At 39.3% G+C, this 24645-nt stretch overlaps 1 protein-coding gene across 3 annotated transcripts in view; it reads left to right on the top strand.

Annotated features, from left to right (window-relative positions):
* Positions 1–24645, top strand: part of ralgps2 (Ral GEF with PH domain and SH3 binding motif 2) — a 105319-nt gene that overhangs the window by 20127 nt on the left and 60547 nt on the right. For 2 of the 3 annotated variants that reach the window (XM_037698205.1, XM_037698203.1), the window contains exons 2-6: positions 1519–1611; positions 5601–5731; positions 5845–5952; positions 8649–8699; positions 23107–23190. In XM_037698205.1, the coding sequence (XP_037554133.1) occupies positions 5654–5731; positions 5845–5952; positions 8649–8699; positions 23107–23190 (321 nt within the window). In that variant the 5' untranslated portion in view covers positions 1519–1611; positions 5601–5653. Of the gene's footprint in view, positions 1–1516; positions 1612–5600; positions 5732–5844; positions 5953–8648; positions 8700–23106; positions 23191–24645 lie in introns of those variants that run through there. The other variant, XM_037698204.1, reaches the window with a different exon arrangement.

Below are 24645 nucleotides of genomic sequence, written 5' to 3'. Positions count from 1 at the left end.
ATATATATATATATATATATATATATATATATATATATATATATATACACACAAACAAACAAACAAACAATCTGAGAATCATCAGCATAACAATGAAAGGAAATACCAGGTTTCTTCAGGACGGACCGTAAGGGGAGCGCAGATACAATGAAAACAGAAGAGGTCCAAGAATGGAACCTTGTGGGACCCCGCAGGAAAGAGGCATTGAAGTAGATAGTGTTAGCAACATTAACACAGAAACTCCTGTCATTCAGGTATGAACGGAACCATTATAATGCTGTACCAGTAATCCCAACCCAGTGTTCTAGCCAGGATAAAGGGATACAACAGCAGCACGAACGAATCTGTATGAGCAGAGGAGGACTAACGAACACGGCAACATTAGCTAATCAGCAGCATGAGATCAGCATCATGGATAGTCAGCAGCACATACCAAATGGCATTACAGCGATTTTTCAGGAGTTTTTTTTTCATAGTAATTTTTCACAGTGATTGTTCCTGATTAAAGATTCATGAATCTAACAGCCTCAAGGTAGAAGCTGTTCCTCAGCCTGGTGGTTCTGCACTTAACGCTCCTCAGCTTTCTGCCTGAGGGGAGCAGAGCAAAAAGTGTGTGTGCTGGGTGAGTGGGGTCCTTCATGATGCAGGTGGCCCTCTTCTTGCATCTGGAGGTGTAGATGTCTGTGATGGTGGTGAGACTGACTCCAACAGACTTCTGTGCAGCCTTCACCACTCTCTGCAAAGCTTTTCTTTCTGCAGCTGTGCAGCCTCCATGCCACAAGTTGATGCTGGAGCATCAACTTGTGCATCCACATGTGTGGTAGCCTTTGAGTTTTTGAGCAAAACATTGTATATATTTTTTGCTGTCTTCTGGAATGGAGAACAGGACCCATTGGGCCTTGTTTTCCCCTGGAAAATGATGTAACAAATGAGATAATCCACTTACCTGTAATATAACTAAAAACCTGATTCAAGAAACCAGGCCACCTTCTTTTGCTGCTGTGGTCTAGTTGTTGTTTTTCTTTTTGCTGCTTCCTCTGCAGTGGTCACCACAGCAAGCAAATTCTCATGAAAGACTGAGCAATTGTTTTATGTTGGATGCCCTTCCTGACACAACCTGAGCTTGAACCCACAACATCAGGATAACAAGACGGTGGTTTCAGGGGCAGAATATTACTTCCTTTGCTCCTTAATATGTTTCGGTCACTGCCATGTGCTGTTGCATTGAGATACTATAGATCATTGTTTCTTTGTTTTTTCTTCACCCATCACTTTTCTTATTATTTTGACTGAATGGGACTTTTTTTTCTTTTTCAGTTTACAATGACCATGAATTTAAAAACTTGCACTACTTTGGTTTTCTTTTCTCATTTATCTTGTTAAAGTATTCAGTAGGATCTCGAGTGCTTATAAAGATCATATATTTAGATTTTCAGGCTGTTTTGCTCCATATGGCCACATGACTTTTTCCTCATGGTCTGTATAATCATACTTCTTTTCTGTCTCCTCCCACTCCAGCTTCAGAGACAAACAGGACTCAAAAGAGACAGAACAACGCAGGACAATAACCAGCGTTTCTTGTGGCAAAATGCGCATCTGACATATTATCTTGTAAGTATGACCTGGTTTGTTGACTTAGTTGTTTTTTTTTGTGGGTAGTGTTTTGGAAGCATCAGTCTTGTCTAGGTTCCTCAAAGTTAGTATGCAAATAATGTTGATCAAGTTGAAATAACTTTACATTTGGAGATATTACAAATACAGAAGCAAATGCATAATTTAATTTCAACTTTACAGTAATAATAATGGTTTTCTCACTATCTAAAAACGTTGTAGAAACAGAGTAGTTTTAAAACAGTTCAGTTGTAAACAGGTTTTGGGTGTACAAGAATAACTTTTGGTCTTTTTGCCTAAAAGTGTTTGTAAAATAAATGGTTAAAACCCTGGTTTAAAAAAAAATCTGTAGTTATGGCTGGCTTTTTATATTCAAAATGATATGGTTTGTATATTTGCTTGTTTCTGTAGACAAAACTCCCAAGTGATTTTATTTTTTTTACATTTACCCAGTAGCAATTTAAAAACACAAGGCGTGCATGGGTATTAGACCAGGAAGCAAAGTACCGGTAATTATAAATTTACGATTTCATAAACTGTCTCAGACTTGTACACAAGGCAGCTATTGCTGTTTGTACATTTACACATTGACTGTCGGACACTTGGAGGGAAGCAGACATGATTTAATGGTGTTTGCTTTTGGCTTGGCATCATTCAATGAAGGAGACTGTTAATAGTTGTTGAAGTACAGTCCATTTAAGCATGAGACATCACACACACACACACACACTTGTTAAGGGATGCTCTAGCTTGCCTTCAGTAATTTAAGAAGCTCATTCATTTTTAAAATTTAAAAACTGTTATTTGCAAAGAACAGTCTCAGAGGGAAACTACTGGACAAAACATTTAAGCATATCACATAGTTCATGTGATCACATAACTCTTTATATTCTGTTACAGAACTGGATGCTGTGATCTAAGTTGCATGTAATGCATACAGCACAAAATACTTTTTCACAATGTCTTGTAATTAATGAGCAAACTGAAAATATATGAGTCAATATTTGTCTTTGTATCTGGAATAAAATAAACTAGAGATTAATAAAATTAGATTTGTAGGAATTAAAATGGGATTTATGTCATTTTTGCACAATTATTTAAACTGGGATTTGCATTCTGTGTTTACTTAAAGGCTTATTAGCTTGCATGCTAATCAGATGCTATCACATATATTCCAAAAACAGGAATTTTATAAAAACTTTTACACATAACTCAGCATTTGGAAGTGTGTTATTGAAGCTTTAATAAATGTTGTAACAAAACTGATGGGCTATGATGAGCCATGACAATTGTTACAAAAAAGTACTTAACTAAGGAAAAACTAAAAATAATGTCACTATTACAGTTTAAAATAGAAATAATTAATTGCAGGGATTAAAGTTCTCCATCTCCACTGCAAATTTCCGTCACTTTAAACGTGGCCAGGACAGATTTCCGCCAACTCTAAAAATGAGGAGAGAAAAAAAACAAGTTTTTTTGTGGTTGTGTTACAGCCTTCCAATCTAATTATGATGCAGGGATTAAACTGATGCTGCTTTCAACATATAAAGAGAACCAGAGTCATAGTTTTACCCAGTCAGAGCAGAGCAGGGTGGATTATGATTTCTGATGGCCAGTAAGCCAAACTGTGAGCAGTGGGAGACTGCTCTGTCCCATTGCGCTCACGGGTGGTCAGGATCACTTTCTATTAAATAATAGGGGTGATTTACAGTTTTCATCATTTTCACAAGTGTACAAACCATACCCTGGGGGGTGAGAGGTTCAAGGACTGGTGTATGCTTTTCAAAATGGAAAAAATGTAGACTTTTTTTTAAATTTAAATATGCTCTGTAGCTTTTCTCCCACATGGCAAATATTGACACACCATCTGACGTATAGTGAGCCCGTGTGCAAGCAGTGTTCCCAACTGAGCGAGCAGCTGCTCAGCCGTGAGCCCCTCTTTGTCTTAAAGTGCTCAGAGTGGAGATCTCTGCTGCTCACACCTGGCACACAAACAGCACATGCACACAGCCGCCACTGATCCCGCTCTTACCGATGGATACTCCCGCATCTCGCACGTCCCTGACCTCCCTGGGACTTCCATCCATTATCTTTATCCGCTTCTTCCTTTTCGAGTCACGGGGGTCACTGGTGCCTATATCCAGCAATCACTGCGTGAGAGGCGGGGTACACACTGGACATGTCTCCAGTCCATCACAGGGACACATGGAGACAAACGAGACAACCAACCATTGAGTCTCTCACTCACACCTAGGGACTATTTAGAGTTACCAATCAGTCTAACATGCAGGTTTTTCGTCTGTGGGAGGAAACTGGAGTACCCGGCGAAAACCCACGCATGCACAGAGAGAATAAGCAAACGCCACCCAGAAAGGCCCCTGGACTGGGATTTGAACCATGGATCTGCTCACTGAGAGGCAGCAGCTCTACCAACGGAGTCTCATCCCCGGGACTTTTGTATCAAAAATGTAACGTGTTAAACGTTAATGTGTTCAGAGCAGTGCCATCATTGTACAGACATGTCCATCTTGTGCATGCGACCAATCTTCTGGTCATCGAGAGAGCACGCCGCCAACAGGCTGCGCAGGAGTGTGTGCAGCCTGTGAGACTCATGTTCCTGCTGTTTTAGCTCTTAGAAATTAAAGATACTTAACACTAAAAGACAAAAAATTGTATGCCCAAGATTATAGCAAAGATACGTGTCTCTGTTTAGCTTAAATCCCTTGCAGACTTACTAAGTTATCTGTGAGAGAGTGAGTTTCAGGTGTCCTCCAAAAATAGTACGTTTGCAAAAAATGTTGAAACCTGAATCACCCCTTAATGTGTCTGGAGTGTTGTCAGTCTCTTACAGACATGTGCAACTTGTGCACTTGACTAAACTCCTGGTACTTGAAAGTGAGCGTGGCTGCAGGATTGCGCAGCCTGTAATAATAATCTGAGAATGGCTGTGTATACTACTTTAGTTTTCTAATAAATTAAAAAAAAACATTAAAAGACAAAATATTTTTATGCCCCAGATTGCAGTAAAAATGTCTGTCTCCATTTAACTTAATTTTTTCCCTCCAAACTCATGAAGTTCACCCTGTGGAAAAACAGTTTCAGGTATTTGTAGTTTATATTTGCAACAAAGATTCTACATGCTAATATAGCAATAATAAACTAATATTTATAATATAAATTAAAATGATATTTAGAACCATAATGAGAGTGATGAATCAATCCAATCAATAAACAATCAAATGTGAAAAATAAGTTGTAATAATCTTGTAAATGTAGTACTTTTGAACAAGTCGTTTTATAGTCAGTCTAGCAACACCTAATCTCTAGAAGGAGAAAAAAATATTTCAGTTAAGATTTTTATTTGCAGTAATCCCTGTATAAGCATTAGAAAAACAAAAAAAAATGTCTTGTTCGTCTTTTCTATTCATTCATTCTTTTTATTTATTTATTTTGCCTATTCAGATAGATAAATCGATTCCATCCTTCCCTCCCTCCCCGAGGAGGGGGGTATATGAGTCATCCATCTTCTTCTTGCGGCTTTTCCCTCTTCAGGGGTCACCACAGCAAGTCATCCTTCTCCATCTCACTCTGTCCTCACTCCAACTACATCCATGTCCTCTTTAACTGCATCCATATATCTCCTCTTTGTCTTTTCCCTGGAAGCTGTGTTTCAAACATATTTCTATCAATATACCCACTGTTGCTCTTTTGCACATCTTCTGTGCTGTTCTCTCAGGTGTTGTAAATGTGAAATACTGCAAGTTCATATGACCTGTGTGGGCCTGCTGGGACAAATAGCTTCGTAAAGTCAACCAGAACATTTATTTTTTTCTCCAGTACAAATTATAATGAAGAAAAACATAAAATAAATTCCCATTGTTTAAGATGAGTGGTGCTGCTACAAGTAGAAGGATAATGCTTTTAAAAATGAATTTTAAACAATGGTGAAAATGGTTACGTTTATTAAAATTGACTCATTACTTGTTCAGAGAGCCTGACGGGCTTTGCTGCAGCTGAGAAGGATGACTGGTCTCCTGCACTAATGCTAGATGGTGTGGGAATAATGGACATCCCCAATGACCTATCAAGCATCACCAACACTGCAGTTACAGCCTCTGAGGTGAGGTCGCACTTGACTTTAAGACCAACCTGTTTCATTTGTCTTTGTCAGATGTCATTTGTACAAGCTTATTTGTGTGATTTTTATTTTTAACTTGTTTTTTATTTACCTAGAAGAGCAGCAGCTCAGAATCTCTCAGTGATAAAGGATCTTCAGAGCTCAAGAAGAGTTTTGATGCTGTTGTGTTTGACGTGTTGAAAGTCACTCCTGAGGAGTATGCGGTAAGTTAACATCATATCTATGAAACCCTCTTTTGTCTGGTTAACCTGTCTCTATCAGCGAAAAGTCTTTAGTAAGCACAAAAAAGTGCTGATTTGAGTCAAAAGAAGAGGGAACAATAAAGGAGGATCAGTGATAATTTGTTTGGCAATGAGGCAGAGTAGGATCAGGAAACCTACTCTGCAAATCTACCAGTAGTGTCTGCGAACAAACATCATATCATCATCATCAACTTTATTTATAAAGCACTTTAACACCAGCCACAGCTGACACAAAGTGCTGAACATCAGTTAAAAACAAGCTAAAAGAAGGCATTAAAACAAAGCTACAAAGCCAAGCGCACAATGAACTAAAAACTGTTTAAAACACAATAAAACGACGAGTTAAACAGATCAAATCAATACCAATAAAAATGAAGTAAAATCAAGTCTCAGTTGGGTTGAAGGCCAATGAGTAGAAATTAGTTTTTAGACGGCTTTTAAAAATGGACAGTGAAAGGGCCTGTCGAATGTGCGAATGCAGAGCATTTCATAACTTAGGGGCACTAACAGAGAAGGCCCTGTCTCCTCTAAGCTTCCTCTTACTCTTGAGAATGACCAGAAGTAGCTGGTCAGCGGACCTGACTGACCGAGCTGGAGTGTAGTGATGGAGACGCTCTGTCAAATAAGGCGGGGCAAGGCTGTTTAAACCCTTAAAAACGAACACAATAGTTTTAAAATGAACTCTAAAATACACGAGCAGCCAGTGGAGAGAAGCCAGGACAGGGGTGATTTGCTCTCATTTTCATGCTCCTGTTAAGACGTGCTGGAGCATTTTGCACCAGCTGCAGACGTGTAAGTGAGGACTGGCTGACTAAGATAGAGAGAATTACAGTAAGCCAGCCATGATGAAATGAAAGCATGAATTCCTGTTTCCATCTGTTGCCTTGAAGGAATAGATTTTACCTTTGCTTTTTTCCTTAAATTTAAACAACTAGACTTGACGGTGGCCCTTACGTCTGTTGTTCTCCTTTTACTGTTTAGTAGATTTCCTCGCTGACTTGACAAAAGCCCAATTAGGATATCCACATGGTTGGAGAAGCTCTCCCCTCACTCACTGCTCATTGAATTGAGAAAGCTCCTCGGATGAGGAGCGAAACATCTTCTGTTACAAATAAAGTCCAGTTGCTTTTGTATTGAACGTTTTTTTTTAACGGATTACGGCATTTTGTGCATGCGTCCGAATACGGCAACACTACGGCAAGCCGGCCGTAGTTAGCTTGTAGCTTGGCTACTTAGCTCTCGAAGAAAAGACTTTTAATTCCAGTTACGCACAGTTTTCAACAAAAAAAAAAAGTCACTGTTAAATCTGACAACTTTGATTTTACATCAGACACAGCATTACTGCGGTTAGCCGGTAGAAGACAGATCTCTATCGTAGGCTAAATTTCTATCGTTTCTACCGTGTACCGTATATATCGCGCATTCCTACTCCAGAGCAGTCCCACCGATGCCTACTTGGTGTTGTAGACATGACAATAAAATGCTGTGGTCCACTGTGTCAAAAACAGCAGTTAAGTCCAGTAACACAAGGATCACATGATCACCCGAGTCACATGCCAGGAGGACGTCATTAAAAACTCTCAGCTGAGCTGACTCTGTGCTATGGAGAGTTTTTAAAACCAGACTGGAACACATCCATGATATGTTCATCCAGGAAGGCTTTTAACTGTGAATAAACAATTTTCTCCAAGAGTGTTGACAGTAGGGGAAGCTTGGAGATGGGCCTAAAATTCCCCAACGCAGTGGGATCGAGACCAGGTTTCTTTATCAGGGGCTGCACCACAGCATGTTTAAAATTATCAGGGTCTACTCCAGATAACAAACTACTGTTAAAAAGGGCAAGAACCAAGTGTTCTAAACAAAGGAAAACCTCTTTAAGAAATCGTGGTGGAAGAGCATCACATGGAGAACCAGAGGGCTTAATCTGAGCGACCATGTCCTCTAGAAATGACACAGTCACCGGCTCAAACTGATTGAAAGCAGCAGAGCAGGGGACACACACAGAGGGGTCAGAGTCTGGGTGTAAGATGGAAGCCCTTATATGTAACCTTATCAATAAAAAACTGCATAAAATTATTGAACAACTGAGTGGATGCTTCAAAACCAGAAGTCTGTGGAGAGTTAAGAAAAGAGTCAACGGTACTAAAAAGAACACTAGGGTTGTGGGTGTGAGATAAAATAAAGTTAGAAAAATAGTCCTTTTTGGCTGCTTTAACTGTGTCCTGGTAATATTAATAATTAATATCAATAATTATATATAAATAATTAATGATAAATATGTTGTTGTTGTTGTTGTTGTTGTTGTTGTTGTTGTTGTTGTTGTTGTTGTTGTTTTTGTTTTTACAAAATATCCACAAAAACCTTCTCATCTTGATGTGCTTTTTTAAAATTTATTGGCTGTGCCTAGTTCTGCCTTAAGGGGGCACTATCTCTTTATTTTTATCTCCACTCTTCTTGAGATTTATAATTAAATTTTGAATGTGCTGCCTGAAAAAACAAGTTTTTGGAATTTACAAAGTGTGCATTAACACAATCAAAAAGCCTCAAAAAGTTGATGAGCATTCCAGTTAATGACGTATGTTTATTTGTTCAATTTACTGTATTTCAAATGACTCATTTCCACCTTTGTGCTCATGGAACAACTGTTTGTCTCTCAGGGTCAGATTACACTCATGGATGCTCCTGTGTTTCAAGCCATCCAACCAGAGGTGAGCTGCTGTTTGAACTGTAAAATTACTAGCAAGGTTTGATGCTGTATGTGAATGTTTATTTTTATTTATAGCGAGGGGGAGAAATCAAGCTGCAGGCTGCTTAATTTACTGCCACTTTATATCTTTAGGCATGCTTCGTTATCCTTCCATCCATTATCTCTTACCTACTTCTTCCTTTCTGATCTGTGGGGGGTCATATTTGTCTGTCTGTATCTCTCTTGGGTGCGTGCGTGTGTGCATGCACGTGTGTGTGTATTTTTACTGTTCGCTGCCTTTGAAGTTGTTCCTTGGATCAATTTGGAGCCACTCTTCCAGTATGTGTCACAGCACTGAGTGCTCCACTGACTACTGATGCCTTGACACTCCACAACTACCTTCTCAATAACAGGTGGCAAGCGCCGCCCACTCTGACTGACCAATTTCATTTTTATTTTCCTTTGGAGCCAATTCATGCGTGATAGTAACATGAGCAATTTCAGTCACTCTAACAAGAAAGACAAAGACATATCAGTGACTATATTTTAATTTGAGTCAAAAGTACAGACTCTAATCTACACACCCATTTTTAAATTGTTTTGATAGGCCATGTAAAACCAGAGTTATGATAAATATTCCACACAAACAGCAGTTGGATACAACCTTTTACAGGATTTCTTCCCTTCCCCTCATTTCAAAGGACTCTTTTTTTTCTTTTGTTTGCAACTAGAAGGGATGCCTCTTCGTAGTGTGACTGTAGAAACCCCCACCCGTGTTTCATATCTCTGTTTCTGCTAAATTCAAATAACACAAGATGGAAATGACAGCAGAAACGCTCAGTTGATTTTGCCATTCTTCCAAGAAAGCAGCAATTTCCATCACAAGACTGACAACATGAGTTTCCTGAAATACACTTTGCCTTCTGGTACTTGTGTTTAGGATTGTTTTTTTTCTCAGTCAGCCTTCATAAACCCATCATGATTTTTATTTTATTTTATTTTTTCAGTTTAGCAGTGTGAGAGTTTGACTAACAGGTTAGCATAGAGACAGCCTGAAGTAAAGTATTCTTTTCTTTTAATGCTTTATCTTACGCTGGCTGAGTTTTCAGAGCAAAGATTAATGTTCAAGGCTCTTTATTGTCATTCACATCACATGTGGCACATCAGGTGGAACACAGGGTACCAGTTCCACCCGACAACAGCAAAAATATAAATTGTAAAACTGTAATAAAGATCTAAGATATAAACTAAGGAATATGTTGAACACTAATATTTCAAAACAATATGCTGAACAACAGCAGCACTGTTGTAATGTGGAGGAGTGCATGGCTGTTAGGAGCCTAATGTTGACATGGAGCACATGTATGGAGAAGAGCCTGGAAGGTCCTGGATGAGGAAGAAATTACCTTCAGTTAATCTAGTAGTAAAAAAAATGCATGCAAACTGAGGATGGATCCATCAAAAACTGTATGAAGATTAAAGTCCAGCCAACACCTCTGGACAAGAAAAGCATTTGATTCCTATTTATCCAGACTACCTTCTGATGTTTGGAAAATTATGGCCAGTGCTTGGAAAGCTCAGTATTACTTTAAAAGAGCCTAGCTGAACTTGAGTCACTCTAACATAAGTTTTTATTTTTTATTAAATCCAAGAGTGACAGCTCTGATGTAATTTCCACAGAGTGAGACAGAGCTGTTAATAGATGTTTGGTAAAAGCTGTTTTCCAACATAAAACAATACATTGTCAGGGTCTTGTGCTCAGTCTGTGGTGCAGGTACAATCAGTGGTAACACCAGTTCTCTTTGTGTTTGTAGAATAATCTATACTGCAGAGCAGTTTAATTTACAGCTCCCAGATGAATCACTGGTACGTTCCTTGGCTGTTGGTTTGCTAAGTGAAAAGCCATTATAATGACTTACGATAACATGGTTAACAGAAAACGGGAGTGGAATGGATATGAGGGAAATTTCTTTCTCTCACCTAAATTTACAAAAGAGTTATTACTATTTGGTTGCCTTAATCATTTTGACAGCCACTCACTCCATCATTGAATTAACACAAGTTAAACCATGTGTCAAATTAAAGGCTAAGCATTCCTTGGTTGAATGTACAAACCGGATTCCAAAAAAGTTGGGACACAAAACAAATTGTGAATAAAAACTGAATGCAATGATGTGGAGATGGCAAATGTCAATATTTTATTCGTAATATAACATAGATGACAGATCAAAAGTTTAATCTGAGTAAATGTAACATTTTAAAGGAAAAATATGTTGATTCAAAATTTCACTTTGTCAACAAATCCCAAAAAAGTTGGACAAGTAGCAATAAGTGGCTGGAAAAAGGAAATTGAGCATATAACGAACAGCTGGAAGACCAATTAACACTAATTAGGTCAGTTGACAACATGATTGGGTATAAAAAGAGCTTCTCAGAGTGTCAGTGTCTCTCAGAAGCCAAGATGGTAAGAGGATCGCCAATTCCACCATTGTTGTGCAGAAAGATAGTGCAACAATACCAGAATGGTGTTACCCAGCGTAAAATAGCAAAGACTTTTAAGTTATCATCATCAACCGTGCATAACATCATCAAAAGATTCAGAGAATCTGGAACAATCGCTGTGCATAAGGGTCAAGGCCGTAAAACTCTACTGGATGCTCGTGATCTCCGGGCCCTTAAACGTCACTGCACCTCAAACAGGAATGCCACTGTCAAGGAAATAACAGAATGGGCTCAGGAATACTTCCAGAAAGCATTGTCATTGAACACAATTCATCGTGCCATCCGCCGTTGCCAGCTGAAACTCTACAGTGCAAAGAGGAAGCCATTTCTAATCAAGCTTCACAAGCTCAGACGTTTGCACTGGGCCATGGGTCATTTAAAATGGAGTGTGGCAAAATGGAAGACTGTTCTGTGGTCAGATGAGTCACGATTTGAAGTTCTTTATGGAACACTGGGACACCATGTCATCTGGACCAGAGAGGACAAGGATAGCCCAAGTTGTTATCAACGCTCTGTTCAGAAACCTGCATCACTGATGGTATGGGGTTGCATGAGCGCTTGTGGCATGGGCAGCTTGCATGTCTGGAAAGACACCATTAATGCAGAGAACTATGTTCAGGTTCTAGAACAACATATGCTCCCATCTAGACGTCATCTCTTTCAGGGAAGACCCTGCATTTTTCAACACGATAATGCCAGACCACATTCTGCAGCAATCACAACATCATGGCTACGTAGGAGAAGGATCCTGGTACTGAAATGGCCAGCCTGCAGTCCAGATCTTTCACCTATAGAGAACATTTGGCACATCATAAAGAGGAAGGTGCGACAAAGAAGGCCCAAGACGATTGAACAGATAGAGGCCTGTATTGGACACGAATGGGAGAGCATTCCTATTTCTAAACTTGAGAAACTGGTCTCCTCTGTCCCCAGACGTCTGTTGAGTGTTGTAAGAAGAAGGGGGGATGCCTCACAGTATTAAAAATGGACTTGTCCCAACTTTTTTGGGATTTGTTGACGCCATGAAATTTGGAAACAACAGATTTTTCCCTTAAAATGATACATTCTCTCAGTTTAAACTTTTGATCTGTGATTTGTGTTCTATTCTGAATAAAATATTAGATGTTGGCACCTCCACATCATTGCATTCAGTTTTTATTCACAATTTGTTTAGTGTCCCAACTTTTTTGGAATCCGGTTTGTAGAAAACTAAAAACCGGAACATGTCTGCATTGGTTCTTGCCAGGAACTTGACATATGTTTAAAGCCACTTACAGAGGTCAAGGTCGGGAGCTTCAGATCTTTTTGCAAGATATTCCAGGAAACAGGAGCAGAGTAGGAGAAGACCCTTTTGCCAAGTTCAGTTTGCACTGAGGGAATACTGCAGGTAATAATGTCCTGAGAGTGCACGCTGTAGCTGCACTCACGCAGAGTCATGTAGGAGGAGATGTATGAAGGCAACAGACCAAGAAGTGATTTAAAGCTGAAAATGTACCAGTGAGAGAGTCTGCATGAAGTTAATGATGACCAGTTAACCAGTGGTGCAGTGGTGGGTACAATCACAGCCAGTTATGAATCTTAGTGCACTGTGATGGACAGCATTCAACATCTGCAAGATGCTTGTAGGAGTGTTTATGTAAATAATGTCACCGTAGTCAATGAAGGGAAGGAAAGTCACAGTTACAATGTGTTTCCTAGCATTAAGAGTTGGACAGGATCTATTTCTAAAAAATAAATCCAGCGAGTCAATTATGAGTCATTTTTGTGTGTTCTAAGTTCTGTTGGCTGTGGCAACCATCTTTGATCAGCTAATGTAAATAATTAATCAGTTGTAGATGAACATACAATCACTTCTTTCAGAGTTTCATTAAAATCCATTCTCTGGTTCATGAGATATTTTGCTATTGCAACAGACAAGTGAACACAGACAAAACATCAATACCCTTTCACCTTTGGAGGCGAGCAATAAAACAAGGCAAGTAAAAAGGAACATGGATGAAATAAAATAACTCGAGAACCTTTCCTTTATCTTCTTTGTTTTTTGATCTTGCAATCAGGCATAAAGATGATGATCTACAGCTGGGTGTTTATGAAATAGTTACTGAGAAAAAAACGGGTGAGTGATGCAGAGGGCTTGAGGGGGAAACTGATTGCTGTATTTTGTATGTAACACACAGCCATGACGACAACCAAGTGAGTGATTTAATGGCCTTGGCTGCCAAACTTTGTTCCAGCTTTCAGGGAGCAGCAGTTGGATTATATTTTACATCCTGCTTAGAAGTACCAGTACATATGTTTCTCACACGTGTGAACACCAAGAGGAGAACAGCTCCGAACATGCTGAAAGTCTAGGGGTGAAAACGATGACACATATTTGAAAGTGGGTAAAAATCCTCTTCACGCTTTATTCAGACATGCCAATGACAGTAAAATAACGTTAATCCTGTATGATTGGACAAAATGTAAAAGGAGGTCACCCATATTATAATGTTCAAATCACATTTGTAACGACGGTTGAGCCTTTGTTGTGCAAAACATAGTAAATACAAATAATTCTCTTATTTTCTATATTTTTAAAAGTTTAGTAACATTTGTTTTGTTACTATTTGTTACTAGTCTATTTTCCAAACAGAGCACTTTGCTCTCAGATTACTTGCGGTTCCTTGTTTCCAAAACCAGAATAGGAATAAGATCTTTCAGTTATCAGGCTCCTCTTTTAAACCCTTAACAATGTTTCTAAACTAAGCGCTTTAAAAGAGCACAGAATGTCATGATTTAAGCTCTCTGCCTCTAGCTGCACTCTTGGCCACGCCCACTTTTCTGCTGCACGTAGATCATCTGATCAGCTGCAGAAGGAAGCTTCTCCCACAGCTGTGGGCAACACACGGGTGCTAAATAACTTAAAATAATTTATTTTAAATAAAAATATGCATGCAGCTCGTGCAGCTCATTCACCAGTCAGCCATTGTGTGTCATGTTCAATCTTAATTTGAAAAACCGTGATAGAGTGAGCCTGCGAGGGACTACTCTACTGTATATGAATGGTTCTGTTCAGTGCCTTGAGATGACGTCTGTTGTGAGTTGGCACTATATAAATAACTGAATTGAATTGTTCCTTAGGGGTTAGCTAAACTGCAACAACTTGTCAACTCAATAAAGAACCTTTATTTTCTCCCTGATTAAATCTTCCTTCCGTAACTGATTGGTTAAATTACCAGCTGCAGCGCTGCTGAAAACTCAGCAAAATTTACAGTTTTCTGTAATCAAGATGCCATTTTTATATTAAATTTAATTTCAGTCTTTTTGCACTGCAGTTAAGCAGCAGTGGATGGGAGCAGTTACGAGTACAGTAGTCTTGTGGTGAGACATAAAAACTGCGCTGCAACTGTTACATTTAAAATCTTTTTTTTTTTTTTTTTTTAGCTCAGACTGTTGAGAATCTATTACTAGGCAGCTACTGGTAATTATGATTGGTTAAACCTTGAAATACTAAAGTTTGGTCTAATGTTTTTTTACAAACTAATCTGCAGGTTTTGTCTGATCAGATGATGACAACAAACCCAACAGTGTTGTGTAACAGCAGCAGTTTTCATTGATGCAGATGATGCTAACGTGTTCATTTGGCATCAGAATAATGGAAACATGTGCACGTGCGGAAGCTGGTTTACAGTCTCAACTGAGGACACACAGTTTAAAGGGTTGAATACAGCTCTCTGTATATCCCTTAAGTTTACATATGTTGTTTAGAGAGGGATTGCTATGCAACCCAAAACACGACTACAGCCTGTCAGCACGATGGTCTGGGTGCATTCATCATCGTGAATGTTGGAGGAGTGGGAAAAAGCTTTGCCAGTGGAGAACAAAAAACCACAGTGACAAGTTTTCCATTGTCAGAAAGGATTTCTTCCACCACTGTTAAAGTATTTTTTTCATTAGATTTAATGTGTTCTTTTGGTGAATAACGAGAATTATTACAATAATCTGTTGCAGATGCAATGATGTCACACACATGCCTGATGGGCTCTTCCTATGCAGTTTTACATTATTAGTGTTTAGCATATATCTTAGATCCTTGTGTACTGTTTCTTTTTATACTTCATATTCTTTTTTTATATTTTTGGATAACTGGGACCTTGGATATACACTTTCATTCCACCTGATGTACCACATGTGATGCGAATGACAATAAAGAACCTTGAACTATTCTGCAATAGGAAACGCCAACAAATGTGACAGTTTCTGGAGAATTTTTTTTTTAATGTTGTTTGCAGAAAATATTAAGAGGTTTGATGTTCAGGTAAAAAAAAAAAAGCGTTTTTCATGTTATGACTTTATTGCTCCTTATGTTTATTTTTCCCCTTAAACCAGGAAGACAGAAGTAGGTTAACCCCTAGAAAATCTTAACTGTAAATTTGCTATAACCAACCAACCAGTTAAGTTTTTTTTTCTTGCTGCATCCTGAGCAAGAAACAGATGAGACTCCAGTCATTTTCCATGGCAGTTTTTTCTTCTTATCCTCAGTAAACCCTTTCACTGAAACATTGTTTCCTATTTGTGTCTTTCTCGGACTCATGCCCTCCCTTTCTCATCCTTCTCTCTATTCCCCTGTCCTGTTTCCCATCAATTTCAGTGCTTCCTTTCTTGGCCCATGATCTTGAAATGTTTACTGGGTTCCCAATAATCACTTTTTCATTTACAGTTTAGACTAAAAACAAAAGGAATTCTTGTGGTATCTTACTTGAGCTCATCACAGTTTGTGGCATAACATTGTTTCTCAGTATTATTTCAATGTAGCTATAAAACTCTTCACCTCATAATTTTAATGCACATTATTTATTCACTTTTGTTTCCAGTTGTGGATAAATCTATTTGTTTTATTCCTTTGCTTGAATGCTTAAGAACTCTTATTTTTATCCCCTTTAATCTTATTTGTAGATACATGTATCTTGTAGATCACATAAAAACTTGGCCAGAGATGGCATTGGTTTTCTTTGACAGCTCTCTTCCCCAGCAGTGTGAATGCAGCCAGCTTCACTTAACTTCACAGGATCGTGTTTAAATGATGCTGCTGATGTTGAAATGTTGCTCAGGCCAAGGAGCATGTGGAAATAATAGGCTCTTCGTGGTTTGGCAGTGTAAACTTTTGTTATTGCACTTTTACTGCAGCATTTATTAAGTTTCTTTCGGCTGCTCCCTTCTTCAGGGGTCACCACAGCGAGCGAACCCGCATGAAAGTTTTGGCAATTTGTTTTATGCCGGATGCCCTTCCTGACACAACCTGGGCTCGAACACGCATCATCAGGATTACAAGACTGCGGCTTTGACCACTGAGCTACCACAGCCCCACATTTTTAATGCAGTGTTTAAACCTTCTCAACAGAGCTGTCACTTAAAGGCCTTTTCCTAAACACCCAACCGTTATCAAAGGTTAAAAAAATGTTGTCAACCGTTCGCAAGACCTTTAGAGTAGGGGAAAAAGAAGACTATAAAGTCACGGCCTTTCATGCCAAAGTTTTAGACTAAGATCTTCTTATGTTGAGAAATAGTTACATTAGTCCCTTGTTTATCACGGGAGTTATGTTCCGGACCCCGCCGCAATAAGTGAAAAACTGCGAAGTAGGAATGCTATATTTATTTTAGTATGTATATATATATTTCAAGGCTTTTGAAACCCTTCCCACACTCTTGCAATGTTCTAAACTGTTAAACCTACGTAATTTTAACAACATACGTATATGTACTGTGAAATTTTACTCACCAGCTCTGCAGAACACAGCAGCTGTGTTCCAGTCCAGCTTGTTTCCGGTTCAGCAGACCTACCTTGCAGCGACGAATCCCACAATGGTCTAAACTCTTAAACCTACGTCATTTTAACAACATACGCGTATGTATCCTGATGCATGCTCAATAATCAAAGTAGAAAAAACTAAAAAAAGTTAAGTCTGGTCCTTTGGACATTCAAAAAACTAAACAAAACAAAAAAAATTGTAGAAACGCTTCATCTTTCATCCGAAAGACTTCTTCAGTCTGAGGTGCTGCATTCTGCTCAGTCTTATAAGTAGCGCATTCTCGTAGTGGATCAACCAGTTTGCTGCTGACAGCCAAAATCAGCTGCTCATACGCATTTGTACTGCACAGTAGCTACATATTGCAAACTAAACCACACAATGGTCCCGATCGAGTCCAAATCTGTATGGAAGAAAGTCCCAATGAGCTCCGGAGAAAACAATGGACCTCCAAGCAACGTCTCCCCGCTCAAGAGGCTCCCTGGGCCAGCAAGCAGCTCTGATTGACCGATGATGCTGGAAGTTCGGTTCTGGTCCAATTCCCTGTCGATTCCATACGGCTCTCTGCATCCACTGAACGCCAAAGTCACTAAGAACAAGAATTGAACTTTTTCGGATCATATCAAAACTTTCCCTCCATTTCGGCAGAATGCAACAGCTAGAAGCACTGGTGGGGCTTCTGGGTAGTGCACTGTTGGCTTCTGGAAAATGTAGTCCTTTTGAGTGGCGATACAGTGTAGGCTTATTGAGGGAAAACTACAAAATGGCGGTGCCTGTCCAAAGTATTTTTTTCGTTAACTTTTTACTGTATCCCGTACTGTCCCAAGCACATTTGTAATATTAAAGTTGACAATTGTGTGTTGTGTAGTCTTTTTTCCTGTACAATCTTACTTTGAAAAAACACGAAAGAGCGAGTATGCAAAAGTCGAACCGCGAAGTAACAAGGGACTATTGTTTAACCATTTTGGTCAAATCTTAAAAGTAACATTGTGCACAGTTTTATGCCATATTTCAATATGGCACACATAGTATGTGTTGTAAATGACTCGACTACAAACCGGATTCCAAAAAAGTTGGGACACTAAACAAATTGTGAATAAAAACTGAATGCAATGATGTGGAGGTGCCAACATCTAATATTTTATTCAGAATAGAACACAAATCACAGATCAAAAGTTTAAACTGAGAGAATGTATCATTTTAAGGAAAAAATCTGTTGTTTCCAAATTTCATGGCATCAACAAATCCCAAAAAAGTTAGGACAAGTCCATTTTTACCACTGTGTGGCATCCCCCCTTCTTCTTACAACACTCAACAGACGTCTGGGGACAGAGGAGACCAGTTTCTCAAGTTTAGAAATAGGAATGCTCTCCCATTCATGTCTAATACAGGCCTCTATCTGTTCAATCGTCTTGGGCCTTCTTTGTCGCACCTTTCTCTTTATGATGCGCCAAATGTTCTCTATAGGTGAAAGATCTGGACTGCAGGCTGGCCATTTCAGTACCCGGATCCTTCTCCTACGTAGCCATGATGTTGTGATTGCTGCAGAATGTGGTCTGGCATTATCGTGTTGAAAAATGCAGGGTCTTCCCTGAAAGAGATGACGTCTAGATGGGAGCATATGTTGTTCTAGAACCTGAACATAGTTCTCTGCATTAATGGTGTCTTTCCAGACATGCAAGCTGCCCATGCCACAAGTGCTCATGCAACCCCATACCATCAGTGATGCAGGTTTCTGAACAGAGCGTTGATAACAACTTGGGCTATCCTTGTCCTTTCTGGTCCAGATGACACGGTGTCCCAGTGTTCCATAAAGAACTTCAAATCGTGACTCATCTGACCACAGAACAGTCTTCCATTTTGCCACACTCCATTTTAAATGACCCCTGGCCCAGTGCAAACGTCTGAGCTTGTGGAGCTTGCTTAGAAATGGCTTCCTCTTTGCACTGTAGAGTTTCAGCTGGCAACGGCGGATGGCACGATGGATTGTATTCACTGACAATGCTTTCTGGAAGTATTCCTGAGCCCATTCTGTTATTTCCTTGACAGTGGCATTCCTGTTTGAGGTGCGGTGACGTTTAAGGGCCCGGAGATCACGAGCATCCAGTAGAGTTTTACGGCCTTGACCCTTACTCACAGCGATTGTTCCAGATTCTCTGAATCTTTTGATGATGTTATGCACGGTTGATGATGATAACTTAAAAGTCTTTGCTATTTTACGCTGAGTAACACCATTCTGGTATTGCTGCACTATCTTTCTGCACAACAATGGTGGAATTGGTGATCATCTTACCATCTTGGCTTCTGAGAGACACTGACACTCTGAGAAGCTCTTTTTATACCCAGTCTTGTTGTCAATTGACCTAATTAGTGTTAATTGGTCTTCCAGCTGTTCGTTATATGCTCAATTTCCTTTTTCCAGCCACTTATTGCTACTTGTCCCAACTTTTTTGGGATTTGTTGACACTGTGAAATTTTGAATCAACATATTTTTCCTTTAAAATGTTACATTTACTCAGATTAAACTTGATCTGTCATCTGTTATATTACGAATATAATATTGACATTTGCCATCTCCACATCATTGCATTCAGTTTTTATTCACAATTTGTTTAGTGTCCCAACTTTTTTGGAATCCGGTTTGTACTATCATGTTAACTTTTAGCTCAACATCTGTAGAATTGACAGAGTCATTGTAATTTTGGAGCTTTATAATCTCCATTAGGTGGGGTAGCCATTTAAATAAGTGTGGGTTCAAAACTTAATCTGTTGCAGATTCGCTCTGTCCTGTGGTTCATGAAATATTTTTCCAACAGTCTACTCCAACAGTTAAAACAAAATTTACACAGATGTTGTGCATTGAGTATCACTTGGAGTAGTTGTTGTCTGACTCTTGGCTACAGTTACACCATTGACTGAATACACCTATTTTTTATTTTTTGTGTATGCTGTTGCTTAATTTTTCTGTTTGGGAGGGTTAGACTTAGCAGCCTAACTAAACTGCATTTGCTCAAAAAATTACCGTAATCAGTTGTTGGTGTGCATCCTGTAAGAGATATATATATATATATATATATATATATATATATATATATATATATAAAATAAAAAATAAATTCTTTAAAGTGACCACATCCAAATAAAATTCATGCTTCACTCAGGACTGTGGGAAGATGTTCAGCCAGTGTTTGTTTTATAGTGCGCTTCACTGTTCTCCTTTTTTCTTCTGTATACTCATCCTAACTCTACAGGCTCAAGGCTTTTTTTTATTTTTTTTTTTACCTCACCCACGCTTGAACGTCTGCTTTTAACATCTGCATTTGATATACTGCTACCTCCTATCCCCCGCCTCTGAGACTTGCCAATGAATGAACACAGCATTTCTTTGCAAAAAGATATCCTGATGTGTTCAGCTTGGGAAGCTGTGAGCCGTTGGGTGGTTGCCATTGCTCTCAGACAGTCTCAGGGGTTATTGTGTGGAGGAGCTGTTCTTCAGATTGTGTCCAGAGTCAGACAGACTCACACAGCACTGTTAGAAACCAGGAAGGCTTGCCTCGTACAACATTTTTCCTACTGTTATGTCATTGTCCCTGGGCCCTGAACATTCTGCAGGGGCCAAAGGATGGGACCATGTTGTCCCTCACGCTGTATGTGTGGTCTTCATGTTTGACTTACTGCTGAGAATAACAGTTGAAGGAGCAAAACAAGTTCAGCCATCGCCTTGGATTAAAATATTTGTTTGTATTTTGCTGGAATTTCCTGTGTTCAGGTTCCAAAGTCACCACTTGTTTTTTTTTATCAAGTGTACCAAAAACACTTAACCGCTGCAGCTACTTCCAAAGTTGCCTCTACTTTGGACGACTAGTATTAAGAAAGACATGTTTCATTTAAAATCTTCTGACAGAAAATCTACAAATGACAACTCTTAAGAACCTAATCATACTGAAACAGTTTGTGAAGTCAGAAACACCCCATAAATGTTATTTACAACTTTTTTCCAAGTTGAATTATGTATTAGGACAACACTGTTTTGGTATTTTGGTAGTGACTTGACTTTTTATTTGGTATTTTACAGAAAAGTAATCCTGTATTGTTTAATTTCATTCAACCTTTTAGAATAGAATAGAATAGAATAGAAACAGCCTTTATTGCCCCATGGATGGGAAATTCAAGTGTAACAGCAACAACAGCAACAGATAAAAAGATTCACACAAAAGTTCCTAAATGTTAAAAACAATATATAAAGAAACAAGATAAACAATATCAATAAAATTGTTCAATATGTGTTGGAACATTGATAAAGACAGACTATTTACAATACAATAGTATAGGCAGAGTGTGTTTTAGCAGAGGTCAACATGTATTTAATCCTTATTGAGTTTGTTGTGAGCAGTGATGGTGGTTGTAGAGTCTAACATCTGCTGGGAGGAAGGACCTGCGGTAACGCTCCTTTGTGCATTTAGGATGCAGTAATCTGTCACTGATCGAGCTGTTCAGTTCAGCAACAGCTTCATGCATGGGGTTCCTGCATTTATTTAGACAGATTAATCCCATTGAGCCTCGAGGACTCATTTACCAGAGACCTGATTTTAACAAAGAATGATGACAACAGTGGATAACGACAACAATAGACAGTTATAAAAGAGGCATACAGATTTTTATTTTATTTATTTTTTTTACTAATTAAAATAAGATGGCAATTTTATTTATTTATTTTTAGCAAAAACAGTTAGATTAATGAATGTAGAAAACTAAAAACAGGAACATGTCTGCGTTGGTCCCTGCCAGGAGTCCAGCAGATTCTTAAAGCCACTTAGAGAGGACAAGGTTGAGAGCTTCAGATCTTTTTGTAAGATATTCCAGGAAACGGGAGCGGAGTAGGAGAAGGCCCTTTTGCCTAGTTCAGTCCTCACTGAGGTAATGCAGGTAACTGCAGGTAATGATGTCCTGAGAACGCACGCTGAAGCTACACTCACGCAGAGACATGTAGGAGGAGATGTATGAAGGCAACAGACCAAGAAGTGATTTACAAATGAAAATGTACCAGTGGAAGAGTCTGCGTGAAGTTAATGATGTCCAGTTAACCAGTGGTGCAGTGGTGGGTACGATAATCACAGCTAGTTATGAATCTTAGTGCACCATGATAGACAGCATCCAACATCTGCAGGGTGCTTGTAGGAGCGTTCGTGTAAATAATCAGTCAGAGTCAGAGATTCTTTATTGTCGTTCGCACCTCATGTGGTACATGTGGTGGAATTAAATTATGTACACAGGGTCCCAGATACATCTAACAATAAAAATGTAAAAGAAAAACAATGATAACATCTAAGGTATGAACTAAGAAAAGCATCAACTAAAAATACACTAAGCACTAATAGCATAAAATAATGTCACCGTAGTCAATGGAGGGAAGGAAAGTCACAGATACAAGGCGTTTCCTAGCATTCAGAGTTAGACAGGATCTGTTTCTGAAAAAGAAACCCAGTTTAACTTTCAGTTTCCTTGCTAGTTTTTCCACATGGAGCTTAAAAGAGAGATGTGAATCGACCAAGTTACCCAAACATTTATAGGAATCAACAAACTCAATAGGGACACCATTTGAGGACAAAATCGGAGGAAGAACTGCTGGGACCGACTTCCTGTTTGAAAAAAGCATCCCTTTGGTTTTTGTTTTTGTTTTTCTTGATAATTGTTGAAACTTTTTAATTTACTGCAGTTTGTGCTTGTCTGATTTAATTTACCCTCTATATTTTATTATCAGCACCCTAAATGTTGTTTTTCTTACTTAGATATTCTACGTGATCATGTCACATAAGAAACATTACTGCTAGTAATTATTGAAAGCTAAATTTAAGCTACTTTGAGCTGTTTGTGTTTGTAGCCATCTACTAATCTCTGATTATTTGAATCTTCAGTCTTTTTCTCCATCTTCTTTTCTTTGCTGTCACGTCCTTGTCTCCCCCTCCTTTCCATTTCCCACCGCCTGACCTCAAATGGATCTGCTAGATGCATTAGTAAGAGGTGTGTGTGTGTGTGTGTGTGCGTGTGTGTGTGTGCGTGTGTGTGTGTGTGTGTGTGTGTGTGTGTGTATACAAAATGCCAGTACTCTGCACATAATCTGCATTTCATCAATTGTTTCAGGAGCTGTCGAGCTGCGGCTGGAACAAGAAGGAGAAACACAGCTCTGCTCCAAATGTTGTGGCCTTCACCCGCAGGTTCAATCAGGTGAGACTCCATCACCTTTCTGCACCCATAGCTCAGTGCAGTCTCAGAAGTGCTGAAGTAGAACAGTTTCTCCTGCAGTTTCTAGATTCATGAGTATAGCTGTTAAGAGAGATGAGAGACGAAAGAGATGACGAGTCTTTTTTTTAACAGCTCTCCCCCAGAATTCAATAATTTTACTCATTTCTGCCTCTGTCCTCCAATTTTCAAATCATTACCTTCACTCTGCCAGATGTAGTTGTCTGTCTGTCTATCTCTCAATCTATCTACAGGTCTTTCTCAAAAATTTAGCATATTGTGATAAAGGTCATTATTTTCCATAATGTAATGATAAAAATGAAACTTTCATATATTTCAGATTCATTGCACACCAAGTGAAATATTTCAGGTCTTTAATTGTTTTAATACTGATGATTATGGCATACAGCTCATGAAAACTCAAAATGCCTTTCACAAAAAATTAGCATATTTCATCCCACCAATGAAAGACAAGTGTTTTTAATACAAAAAACTCCAACCTTCAAATAATCTTGTTCAGTTATGCACTCAATACTTGGTCGGGAATCCTTTTGCATGAATGACTGCTTCAATGCGGCGTGGCATGGAGGCAATCAGCCTGTGGCACTGCTGAGGTGTTATGGAGGCCCAGGATGCTTCGATAGCGGCCTTAAGCTCATCCAGAGTGTTGGGTCTTGCGTCTCTCAACTTTCTCTTCACAATATCCCACAGGTTCTCTATGGGGTTCAGGTCAGGAGAGTTGGCAGGCCAATTGAGCACAGTAATACCATGGTCAGTAAACCATTTACCAGTGGTTTTGGCACTGTGAGCAGGTGTCAGGTCGTGCTGAAAAATGAAATCTTGATCTCCATAAAGCTTTTCAGCAGATGGAAGCATGAAGTGCTCCAAAATCTCCTGATAGCTAGCTGCATTGACCCTGTGCTTGATAAAACACAGTGGACCAACACCAGCAGATGACATGACACCCCAGACCATCACTGACTGTGGGTGCTTCACACTGGACTTCTGGCATTTTGGCATTTCCTTCTCCCCAGTCTTCCTCCAGACTCTAGCACCTTGATTTCTGAATGACATGCAAAATTTGCTTTCATCCGAAAAAAGTACTTTGGACCACTGAGCAACAGTCCAGTGCTGCTTCTCTGTAGCCCAGGTCAGGCGCTTCTGCCGCTGTTTCTGGTTCAAAAGTGGCTTGACCTGGGGAATGCGGCATCTGTAGCCCATTTCCTGCACACGCCTGTGCACGGTGGCTCTGGATGTTTCTACTCCAGATTCAGTCCACTGCTTCCGCAGGTCCCCCAAGGTCTGGAATCGGCCCTTCTCCACAATCCTCCTCAGGGTCCGGTCACCTCTTCTCGTTGTGCAGCGTTTTCTGCCACACTTTCCCTTCCCACAGACTTCCCACTGAGGTGCCTTGATACAGCACTCTGGGAACAGCCTATT

Source organism: Nematolebias whitei, chromosome 3, assembly GCF_014905685.2.
Source record: "Nematolebias whitei isolate Nwh7 chromosome 3, NemWhi1, whole genome shotgun sequence".
NCBI lineage: Eukaryota > Metazoa > Chordata > Actinopteri > Cyprinodontiformes > Rivulidae > Nematolebias > Nematolebias whitei.
Note: the sequence above shows the minus strand (reverse complement) of the source record. Positions and strands in the feature narration are given on the sequence as shown.